General features: G+C 39.1%; 1 protein-coding gene across 1 annotated transcript in view; it reads left to right on the forward strand.

The window, feature by feature from the left end:
* Positions 1-266: 266 nt before the first annotated feature.
* Positions 267-12,949, forward strand: part of KCNIP4 (potassium voltage-gated channel interacting protein 4) — a 304,565-nt gene continuing 291,882 nt past the window's right edge. Inside the window, exon 1 of the mRNA XM_072406394.1 lies at positions 267-365. Coding sequence (XP_072262495.1) covers positions 302-365 — 64 coding nt within the window. The 5' untranslated portion in view covers positions 267-301. The remainder of the gene's footprint in view (positions 366-12,949) is intronic.

A 12,949-nucleotide genomic window follows, 5' to 3' on the forward strand; every position in this document is an offset into this window, starting at 1 on the left:
ACCTCTTTCTTTTGTTCGTTATTCTATATTTTTTTCAATTTCTGGTAATTATTCCTTTAAAGGTTAGATTTTAAAACTTTTGTTTGCATGTTTTTAATACCAATTTGTTCAAATAATACATTTACAGAGGTACAGAAATATCCATTGGGATTCTCCTTTTTATTTTTTTTACTTATCACCTTCCCCCTCCCTATGTGAAACAGCACTGTCTCTAATTCTATCAGGACAATATTCACTTCTCATCTCTCCACACAGTGTAGCTGCATCCAAGATCCATCTGTGCCCGGTCCACTTCTGAAGCATGGACACAAGGAGAGTGGAGACTATCTCAGCTCGGCTGGATGAGGGAGAAGTATCAGCAGGCGGTAGGACCAAGGCATGCCATTACTGCATGGGAAAGAACATTGCTAATATACAAGGGATGTACCTGTAAATGCTGTTGGGTGAATTGCATGAATTATTCCTGGCTAATGGAAAGTAAATGTTTTTCTTCAGGTTTGCTATTAGACATATTTGCCTTATTTGATATGACACAAGATTGTGTGTCCTTTGTTGAGTGTTGCTAAATTCTTCCTGGAACTCTACTGCTCCCTGAATTTATAGAATTTTAAAGAAGAAGTTGGGTTTATCCAGCTAAGAAAAGACAATATACCTACAATTTGTAAAGCAGAACTAAGGTAGAAGTATTAACGTGTGGAGGGTGTTTAATAATTAGTTGCTATGGCATATGTTTTTTTTCATATTATTATTAGGAAAACCCTTATATTGGTTGGTACTCATTCTTTTTTACCCCCTTGGACAATAGTTGTTCTTGTTTATTTCATGCTTGTTGTTATGTCTTATGCGCAGGTTTAATGAATAAATAATGTAAAAAAAACATATATATATCCAAAGCAATAACATTTTTTTTTGTGGGGACTGAAAATCAAATTTTTTTTATTTTAATTTGTGTATACATTTCATTTGAAGTTTTAGCTGATCCTGTCACGTGATGCTCAACCACAGCATCACAAAAACGTTTTTAACACTGTAGATATTGCCTATAATGTCTCATTTATGTTGCTCTTAAGTTGGCCCTATATTATGCATTGTCTTTAATAGATTCGTTTTTAGCATGGATTAAAACATTGAATAATTTAATGAAAATCCATTAAAAATTAATTTCTGTTTGATTGAACAGTGATTGGGATTTGAGGTTCACAATTTCTGTTTCCCTCATCCCACTCCCAATAGAGAGATAAGCACTGTCTAACAACCAAATTTAACGGTAGTGTAATGCGCCTGGGCACACAAACTACAGCTAACTCCAAATATCCTTTTATCAAGTTTTATTATTGTCATAAAACAAGACAAGGGTTAAGTCCGATAAGCGTAGTACAGGAGGGTAAGACAAAGGCAGGTCAGGAACAAACGGAGGTCAGGGCAAGCAGCAGACAAGAGTGGTCACAAACAATTCAAGGTCAGGGCAGGCAGAGTTCAGGCAAGAGTCAGGTTTCAGACCAGGTTGCTATGGAAATGACAAATGGGATTAACATAAAGCAACACAATGAGGCACCCAAGCACACTGTGTTCACAGAGGTTTATAGCGGGCAATGGTGGTCAGGACAGGTTTTCCTTAAATGGCCAGAGTGACCAATGACCTCGCGCCACCTGGTGCCATTTGATTGGAGAGTAACTGAATCCCCTGCGCCCGATTGGCCTATGACTAACCGCGGCAAGGCAGCCACGCCCTTGGGGGGTACAAGAGCGCATCTCTTCCCACAGCACCCCTGGGACGTGCCCTACTTTGCACATCCAAAGGAGTGCTGAGAACAGGACTTTCTGTAATCACGTTCATAGAGATGCAAGGGATGCCATCTGGCCGAACAGTAGTTTGGCCAGGACGGATCCCTCTGCCTGCAGAGAGAGACACGCTGCGAACAGACCAGCAGCCTCAGCCACGCTGCCTGCTGCAGCGGCGTCTCCCTCTGCGGCTGGGATCCCCAGGGACGCCGCGGGCTCGCAGGACAGGTAAGTTCCTTAGAGGTAGCCTTCCCTGCTGCTTCTTATAACAACCCATCTCTGCTTGCTCCACCTGTGGGGAGCACTGAGAGCACTCTGATTGGCTGATGGGAGCACTCCCCATTGATTTTCATTGCTAAAGCAGGAGAGTGGACTTTTTGGCACTATGACAAGCTGGTCAATGTGTGCATAGTGGTTTTGTCAAATAAATGTTCAATATCAGGGATATATGAATCTTTCACCTGGTCATTCACCTATTAACTATTATATGGTCACCTTTAGTAATAATATGGGTATATTAGACATATTGGTATCTTCAGTTTAAATTTTGAACACTAAAGCAGGAGGTGCAGGTTATGGTTCTGGAGGCTCTAAAGGAACATTTAATTGAACAGCTACCCAGGAAAATTTGTTTTTCCTTTTCTTTGCAGATGCAGTTCATGAACTGTTGAATATATATTGCAACCAAGTAAAGCCCGGCTCCAGAAAACATTTTTAGTACGGGATAGTGAGGGCAAATTTTAGAAAAATGTTGTTCTTCCCCACCTGGAGATATTTTTTTTTTATTTCTTCCTGTCTTATGTGACATTAGTCACCTTTTTATGAATTAAGGATAATGTTCCCAATGTGGACACTGATAACAAAAAATCAGAGAGGCCCGTAGCAGGGAAAAATCTGCGAGGGCAGGCATGACAGGCGTGCTCGGACTGCATAAAGAAAGAAAGGGGGGGAGGGGGAAGGGTTAAGCTGGAGTTGCACGTGGAAGCAGGGAGGATGGAGAGGAGATCAGGTCAAAAGTTTAAGAGGTGGAGATAGGAGGGGGTAAAAGGAGGGTGCAACGGAGATCTGGGTCAGTTTTTTTAAAGAAGAAATTGGGACTGGATGCAGGTAGGCAATATGGAGTCTATTGACGCATTAATGCAACAGCTTAGGGCTGCGGCAGCTTCACAAGGTGAAGCTTGGCTGCGGGAGAGAGTAGCTGAGGCAGTTGGGGGGGCACCTAGAGAGCAGCAGGGTGATAGGCTAGAGGGGCTGCGGCCTCGGAGAATTAGGGCTGCGGTGCGCTTAAGCCCAGAACCATTTGCTAGAGCTCAGCGCCATCCTGGGAGCCCCGTTAGGGACCCTTCTGGCAGGTCAGCCGGGCGACGGTTGCCTAGGTCTGGGCCTTGCGCAGGGAGGAATCCCCGTCACCGGCGGAGCTCTGATGGGGGGGCTGCGGCTGCCAGGGAGCGCAGCCCCCTCGCTGATTCTGGTGAGGCCTTGGGAGGAGAGGTCTCACCTATGGCTGTCCCCTCCCGTGTGGGGGGATGGTTTAAGTAAACGAAGGGTTAATATATAATTTATTAATGGTTATTTATTGATGGTTATTTAAGGGTTAATTTATTGTTGTTGTTATTTAAATGTTATTTATTTATTGGTTGTTTATTTGCTGTTGAATGATTATACTGTATAATTTATATATGAAAGTTAATTTATGGAAAATGTTAATGTTGATTATGTTAATAAACGGCTGCTTGCCAGCCATTTAAATCGCAAAAGGTGTGGAGTATTTTTGGAGGTAAGGGGAAAGGGAGGGCTGGTAAGAGTAAGATAGAGTGGAGGTAAGTGTAAAAGGGGGGGATATTTGTTTGTGCAATGGTCCGAGCTACCCTAGTCATGACAAATAACTTTGGTGGAGCATGACTGGTGGTCCTGGTGTGTTTAAGTGTATCATATTTGTAGGACAATGACCACCTTTCTCCTTACCAATGACTACAACACCGTAGAACTTTCTTAACCCAAATGTAACTGTTCTAAGATGCCTCCCAATTGTCCCTGATCTCTAGGAAGAACCCTTTCAAATCCAAATGCTTCTTGTTGAGTGCTCCCTGTGGGGATATATACACCCCTAAAAATATTGTGCTACAAAACTTTCGGAAAACTTTATTTTTCATTATTCTTTTTATGCACCTTCTAAATTATTTAATTTGTTATTTTGAAAATTTATTATAAAGATAAACATAGCTGTGAAAAAAGCAGAAGTTGTGAAAATCAATAATTTCTACCGCTACCTCCTATTTTTAAAAGTTGGAAATGTCCTTGCCATGAAGTGGGGTAGTTAGTTCTAGAACCAATGTCCTCAGGTGAGGATTTCCCCTCTAGTTTGGTTCCAAATAGCGGTATAATTTCGAATAAAACATAACGTTCTGTATCTGTGACAATCTTCAATTTAACAAATGAAAATCATGAATGCCCCCCTGAATGGGGAGAATCTACAATATCCATCTATTAGCTACAGACTTTTCTAGATCCTGGACAAAAAACCCAACAGTTAACTTTTTGTTAGTATATTTGTTCGATAAATGCAAAAAATACTTATTGATCCTTCCAGAAACCTTGTGAACTTATAACTTGTATAAATTGTTGGACTGAACATTTATTATGCAGATGAGAGCAGAGGGGAACTTGATACTTCTAACACAGAGATTAATTGTCCAAAGAGCTAGGAATCAGATTTAAAGCAACATTTTCTACCTAATACTTCTTATACAGTTTGTTGCTTCTTTTATTATTTCCCTACACCAGCTTCACAATCCTGACACTATGGCTGTCCTGTGCCTTCTCTTCTTTTATGGTGAGGGGCTAGTATATCCAAAACTTACTTACTGGCTTCTCTAAGCCTTCTAGCCATGGCTCAATGCCAAACTATCCCTAATGATAAAAAAATTGTGATGTGAAAAAAATGAGAAAATTGAAATTGCTGAGACCACAGATTTAATTAATTGGCTAATAGTGGTGAATATAAACCATGTAAATTACTTTTCAAACATATACTTTTGGCAAGTGAAAAAATTGATGCCTTTGCATGCATTCTTATTGATGAAGAAATGTAGACTTTTGGCCATTTAGGCTTGCTATAGTGGTGGTTACACCAATAGACATTAGTGGGATGGCCAAACAGTGAGATTTGGCATCTTCAGCGTTCCCATTCTGTTTTATTCTCTTTTAGGTGCAACACCCTTTTTTTTAAAAAAAATAAAAAAGGTGCGGCACCCCCTCTAATTTTTAGCAGCCTAGGCCGTCGAGAATGAATGGGAGCGCAAAGCCTCCTGGGATACCTACGTCAGGCGTCCCGGGAGGCTCTTGGGCTCTCTTCTGCCCATGCATGAGCATCTCGGGCATGCGCAGAAGGAGCCTTTTTGTTCAATTTTTTTTTCATCCTATGTCACCCAATTTTGCGCCTGGGTCAGGTGACGTAGGATGAAGAGCCCGGAAGAGAAGACGAAGATGGCAGTGCCCAGGGAGCCCTGGCTCCGGGACAGATGCTTAGACAACGTGGGACCTAATGCCGGACACCCCCAGAGTAATCGGACTGACTTGCGGGATTAAAGGTAAGTGTGTTTTTGTTTTGTTTTTTGAGTTTTGAGTATAGTTCCTCTTTAAAATACTGGCCTGATTTAATAAAGCTCTCCAAGGCTCCAAGAGAGGATACACTTTCATCAGTAAAGCTGGGTGATCCAGCGAACCTAGAATGGATCTGGTCCAGGATTGAAAACACTAACAAATATCAAATGGCTTTGTTTGCCATTCCAGGTTTGCTGAATCTTCCAGTTACACTGAATATTGTGTATCCTCTCCAGCCTTGGAGAGCTTCAATAAATCAGGTCCATTCCCCCTATTAAGAGAAAATGTGGGAACACAATTAGAAGTCAGAAGTGACCCTGCAACAAGTACTTAAACAAGGGCCTTATTAGATATTCTTTTCATAAAAGCACCCAATTAATAGAGACTTAAACAAGTGAAATAAGAATACTGTTAATTCTGCTACAAGATTTTAGTGCTTGGGGCTGAAGATGTGTCTTTCAAATGCAGCCTACATATAAAAGTAGTTAATCACAAATGATTCTACAATAGGAAATAAAAACTGGCAGAGTGTGTACTTCTGATTAACAACTAAATAGGTTATCAATATACCTCTGTGAAGTGTAATTAAGAAAATGTTGATTTAATCAATCACAAGTGTGTGGAAGTACAGAGAGTTTGCTTTCTTTTACTCCTATTAGGGGAAAAGAAGCTAATTCACTTACTAAATTCTTTTATGTTTCTTTAAAGTACATTAAGAGCTTGGTTTTACTCCTGAGCTGCAGAGTAGACAGACCTCAGTTCCAGTAATGACTCAGAGGTATATCACTGTCTTATATTATTCCACTGCTTTACTTTTCTTGGATATAATAGTAATGCATTTGTTGATCATGGGAAATGATCAACTCACAACTATTACAAAAAAATATTGATATTTGGATAGAAAGCAATTGGCCTCAAAGAAAGTGTTTTCCTTAGGACCATATAGATGCATTCACTGTACATGTATGATGTCTAGCTATGTTCACTGTTCTGTTCTGAATTGCAAACCCCTACAAAGAAGACATTCCCCCAATGCAGCCAATAAAATCTACTAATATTGTATAAGGCCCATTTTCACATTGGACATGAGCTTGATATGGCTTCTTCATGCCAGGCAACTGCTGCCTCTGGAGTGACACTGCATGTAGCAGCCTCATAGAGAATACATTTACATTCTCTTGACCAGCTGTCAAAGGTGCAGCATTAGGAGTGACCGAGTGGCTGGCAAGGGGCCGACCACGCAGAGCCGCGCAGGATCGTTTAATCCTGAAACAAGTCTAAAGCTGTAAAGAAAACCATCCTTTAGCATTTGAAAAGTGTTAAAACACCCATAATTGTCCATCAAAGGCCCCAAAACTCCTAATAAACTCTTGAAATGCAAAAAGTGGTAATGGGCATTTTGGGGGGTTTATGGTTTTTCCATATTCTACATCTTCTCTGCTACATACCTTGGTTATCATTCTTAAAACACCCTTATAAAGGCTGAAAACCCCATGTATAAGTTTTTACAATTAAAATCAGAATAGCTTAACAGTATGGTAAAAGACTTTTCTTTTCTAGTGATATAAACACTACGTGCAAAGGTAACATTGAAGATTTCTCCTGTGACCTAACCAAGCATGAAATAAAAGATGTGACATGGTAACAGATGGAAGACTGTGCGTTCAGCCAAAATGGAATAAAAAGGTTATGCACAGCATAGGTCTGCACAGTGTATTTCTATCTAAATGTAAGCAATGCTAAAACTATTCTTCCCAGGTACTAAAGTGGACCTGTCACCACAACTTCTCTCCTTGTGGTAATTTGCTTAGAATTAAATAGGAACTGTTTTATGTTATAGTACATTAACTGAAACTGAACTGTAATATTAATTTAGTTTGTGATATTTTTTCCCTTTTTATTTAATTTATTGTTTCTGTTTGTGTCAAATATATTTACGAATGATAATCATGAGTATGGATCTTGGGTGCCAGAGAAGAATTTGACTTAAGGGATGTTGTGAGACATTGTCACGGCCACTTATATTTAAATATATAAAAAGATAAACTGAATTTATTTGATCCTCTTTGGCATGTATATACACTTTTAAAAATGTTTAGCTATATTAGTTTATTAAATGCAGAAAAATGCATGATCCTAATAAAAAAAGACAGAAAACCAGTGAGCTTGGTACTTCCTATGCAATCTGCCATGTTATCTCAAAGCAGTGCCATCAGCTCTGTCTAGTTCTCCCTGTAAACTACAGAACATTCCTTCATGTTAAAAAATGAAAAGAGAGTGGGATGTGCTCTTTGGTTCTAACCCTTAGTATGACCACACTGCAATACAGATACAGTACAGTGGTAGAGTATTGTCAGGTAATGTGTTATTGGCGAGATCATCACGTAAAATTTAGGTAGTTAACCAATGTAGGCATTACATTTATTTGCTTGTAAGTTGCAATATTTTGTATTTTTGTTTGGGTATAGATACACCTAAACCCAAAGCAGACAAACTGATCTGTTCCTGTAAATAGAATTTATCAAACAGACAATTCACATAGACATCCCAGGAGGCTGCAAACTTCCCAATCAGTCTTTACTGCCACAGGGATAAAGGCTGAATGGGAACCCACAGCCTCCTCTGATACATATGTCACAGAGCTACAGTGACTTCTTCACATAGGGTCACTTGGTTATCAAATGTCTATAAGGCCTGCAGACTTTTTATGAGATCAACAGATTGCATGGGGGTTAGAGATTTGTCTTCCCCTAGCAAAAGGAAAATGTCCTAGGGGCCTAGAGGCTTGTCTTCCCCTACAACTAGAAGGTTCCAATTATAGGTATTGTGCACTACATGCCTTCTTTTCCAGAATTCACAATTCAATAAAATACATCTAGACAAAGCAAAGTGACTATGACCTATTTGGATGTATTGCCATTGCATGCCAATTTTGTTCTGTCGCAGCCTGATGCTGCAATTGTTTCAATACCAAAACTTTAAGAAAATTGGAAAAAGTTTAAGGTGGTCTGAATACTTTCTGAAGCCAAGTTGTAAAACTAATGTTGCACTTTAATTAAAACTCCTGTGTGAAATATCCCCATAATGTTTCTTCAATGCAATGCAGAGAACAGTGCAGTATTTTGTGCATTACCAGGTACTGCAGTAAGGTAGCTCATTCAGTATGAATGCACTACCAAGACATTTAGTTGCACTGGATACCTAAAGCACTGGTAGAGCGTGGCATGTTGGGCACCAGGGAGAGAAAGAAACACAAACCCTAGTGGCTTAATTAGCTAGCAGTAATAGCTTCCTCTTTAGAAGGTCCACACAATTTTTCTTTTCTATACACTGCACAATGTCACACAAGCTTCTTGAAGGATATCAGTCCACTACTAATAAGGTGGAGAAAATAGAAGAAGAGTGAGTTCATTTAGTTATGTGTTGGCACCCTGCCAGGCAGAGGTGTCCCCAATCCAAATGTAGGCTTTGCTTTGGCAAGTTGTTTAGCAAATAGCTAAGCAGAGTTTTTTTATATGTTATGTTTTTTTCAGGTCTTTCTTAGCTCAGGGAGTATTTACTTTCTCCTGATGTAGATAAGGTAGGTCAGCAAATATAAAAGAACAGGCCAATTGTGAGTGAAGGATATCTGCCTCACTCAATCACTGGGGGTGTAGTTCAGTAGGACAGCATAAATAATTGGGGGGTGGCCTTGTAAATACATTTATACTATAACATGATGCTAGAGCGAGACCCAGTCAGGCTTGGCTCATTGTCGGAGTATAGCTGATCATGTACTACCTTAGTGAGGGATGTCCCCCAGTAAATAATATCCTTTACTAGACTTTGATACTAAGTAGGGTTTATGAAAAGGGTGCTCAATAGTGTCAAGGTAAAGCTATACTAAGAGCATCTATGGGACATTGGAAAGAAGAGCCTTCTATGTAAGAAGTAGATTTGTAAAATATTTATTGATATTACTAATAATAAACAGTATATATATATATAGGACCAACATATTACGCAGTGTTGTGCATTAAATAGGGGTCCATTGGAATTAAGGCCTCCCTGTCTTTTGCCAGAGCTACAGTGACTTCTTCACATAGGGTCACTTGGTTATCAAATGTCTATAAGGCCTGCAGACTTTTTATGAGATCAACAGATTGCATGGGGGTTTCTTCAATGCAATGCAGAGAACAGTGCAGTATTTTGTGCATTACCAGGTACTGCAGTAAGGTAGCTCATTCAGTATGAATGCACTACCAAGACAACAGATCACAAAATGTGAACGGTCCTCTTAGTGTTTTTAAGTCACCGATGCATGGCATGGGTTACCTTGTGTTGTGGTAGTTGTAATGTGAATGTCTAAATGGGCAATTTTTTTTTTAAACTTGTGAAGTGCTGCAAAATAAATATCACCACCAATCGTCCTATACTGTGCATTGTAGCACCGCACAATACAACAACACATACAGTATTTGTAAACCTTGCCTTGAACTTCTGCCTCAATTTGGCCCTTTTCATCCTAGTGTTGTGCATTAGCACACTAAAATCTACTACAAATACTACAAAACAGCATATTCCAGATAAAACCCTATAGACAGTTGATCCGGGAGAAGGCAAAAGAAACCCTTATAAATCCAGGCATAAACCGGCACAAACATTCCTTCCTGATCCCGTGAGGCAAATGGATGTTCCCTGGATAGACAGTCTCTGTTATCTTTACTTTAAAGCTTTAATACCCGGTTATATTCTGTGCTTCTAGAAAAGCATGCAGCTTTTCCTAAAGCAATCTATATAACTTGCTGAAACTACTTTGTTTGTTTGTTTGTTTTTTTAAAGGCAACACCCTTTTTTAAAAAAAAAGAAAAAAAGGGTGCAGTACCGCCTCCTAATTCTGCGAGTGCAAAGCCTCCTGGGAAACCTACGTCACGCATCCCGGGAGGCTCTTGGGTGCATATCAGGCATGCGCAGAAGGAGCCTTTGCGTCAAAAGGGGAAAAACACACATGCGCAGTGAGGTCGTGGGTCCTGAGTCGGATGACGTAGGAACAAGAACCTGGAAGAGGAAGAAAAGATGCCGGCGCCCGAAAACCCAGCCCAAAGATGCATGCCAGGACAACGCAGGACCCGATAGACAACGCAAGAGACCTCTGGACTGGTCGACAGCCCTCCGGGATTGAAGGTGAGTGTATTTTTTTTATTTTGGGGGATATTTGAGTTTAGTTCCTCTTTAAACAGCATGTGCACAAACAGTTGTGGGGACAATTTACAAAAGTAAGTTTTATTATACAGAACTCAAACACCCAACTCCTAAAGACCTGAATCAGTATTCAAACACACACAAGGTTAGAAAATCACATCCTGGATTTACAGGTCCTGGGTCTATTTTTAGTTCTGTGGAGATCAATACATTTCATATAAATGCCCTCAAAATTCCCTGAAAATTGTAATATATGATATCATTATTTATTACTAAAATGACCACCCTCACAGTCCTTGAATTACATGAATTACATTCCACAGTTAATAGAGATTGTTATATCTTATGTCATCAATCACACTTTTATGGTGTTTGTGAATGACAGAAAATCATGGTTCCTAAATTAAATATGGAATTGTAGATCAATAACGAAGCACGCACTCCATGAAAAACACATACATACTATAGAGCAATCTATTTTCTAAAGTAATAATACAACAGGTTTAAAGATCAATGCAAATGTGTTAATCTAAGAATGGAAAAATATTTTCCTTGTAAATATTGACCGTACTGGCAAACATTTGTACATACTATGGTTAACAATGAAAAGTCTATAAACTAGAAAAACTTAAAGTATGCTGGAAGGTGAGAAACTGACTGTTGGGACCCCCGCATCATAAATTGCATCTACTTCTTCATTCCTTCTACGTCAATGTTTATAGACAAAGGCTGACTGGATTTAAACCCAACATTGCTGGCTGTGGAGAAAAAAAAACAGCATTTACTACTATAGCTTATTTCAAACCTTTAAATTAGACTTCAGCTGTGCTGTATATTTAGGGAATCCCCAACAACTTATCCGTAGCAAGTTTTATAAAGCAGTACAGACAACTCTGTATTGGGTTGGTGTAGATAAGGTAAGCCCAATGCCTCTTATATACTTCTTTGATATGTTTGATTGTTTTACTATAGCTAGTCTGTTGTCAAATGGTTGGCAATATTGTATCTTGCTTTCATTGATTATGTTTTTGTAATATATATTTATATATTGATAGTCCTCCTTGTCAATTGATCTTTCGGTCAGCAAAGAAGTACAAGGCTCTGTCTGATCAGTGTTCATTTTCTTTGCAGATATCTGTTATCTTAATTCATTTAGAGGAAAAAATGGCAACTGGCTGGTATGTTGGCTTAATGGCCACTTAATATAATTTTAACAATCATCCAATGTCTTAGCACACAGACAAAATTTTGACAATAATAATTTCTGAACTAACCTGTGATTTGCATGAAATGGACTTGATTTAATAAAGCTCTCCAAGGCTGGAGAGAACACACTTTCAACAGTGAAGCTGGGTGATCCAGCAAACCTGTAATGGATTGGAGTGCATTTTTCTATAATGGGAAGCAAAACTGCCCAGGAAAATGTTAAAGATGCATATTACATGCAGAGTACATTTGCTGTAGCAGGAAATTTTATATATATAATTTTATATATTAGTCTGAAATCTCTGTAACTATGGCCTCATCTGTATCTGACAACTGTATGTACCTGAGGTCTGATTGGATTAATGCCTCCAACTACTTGTTACGTCCAAAACTCACCTAAACATTTGGTCACCTACCATAATGAGTCTTACTGCTTAATCTTGCACTAACTACAGCTCTGAATCGCCAGCCCGTACTGCCAGAAGAGGTGTTGGCAAGGATGGTGGACAAGATGGATAACATGATGGTTGAGTTAAAAAAGAATTGTAGCCTTTATTCTTAATGAATCATATGAGCGTCACTTCATTTACTACTCTCAGCCATTTTAAAGCTGAACATGCACTTTGCTAACTAAACACTCTACGCTTACAGTAAATCAACCCTGATGAGTTTAAGGTTGGACTTTACCGTGTCAGTAATAGGATGTAAAAGCATTGCTTGAGAAATGCACTCTCCTTGACATTAAACATATGTAATGATATATTGTAGCATGCTATTCTGCCTGCCACGGTTTATAGGACGCCTTCCCAAGCTGTATTTCCATGCACTGTGATGGTGTGTTGTTTAAATGTAGCTTGTGTCCACTTGGTCCATACCAGATATTGCAGTAATGAATATAAAGCTACAAGCATCTGATTGATTATAGGCAAAACTAACCATGGCACTTTTCTACGTAATGTTATTACTTTTGGAATGCATTGTCATATAAATCATTCTCCTTTCTGCACAAAGATTTTTGGAATAGAATGATCAATGCTATTTATTCCAAACCTTAAAAGGCAAATGTAGACACATAAATGTACCCTACATACTTTATCTATGCAGCCAGTGCTTCCATTATCTGTTATTGTCCTCTATACATACCTTTTTTAGTTCTTTCTCTAATGACTCCTAAAAG

Source organism: Pyxicephalus adspersus, chromosome 3 (assembly GCF_032062135.1).
Source record: "Pyxicephalus adspersus chromosome 3, UCB_Pads_2.0, whole genome shotgun sequence".
NCBI classification, from domain to species: Eukaryota; Metazoa; Chordata; class Amphibia; order Anura; family Pyxicephalidae; genus Pyxicephalus; species Pyxicephalus adspersus.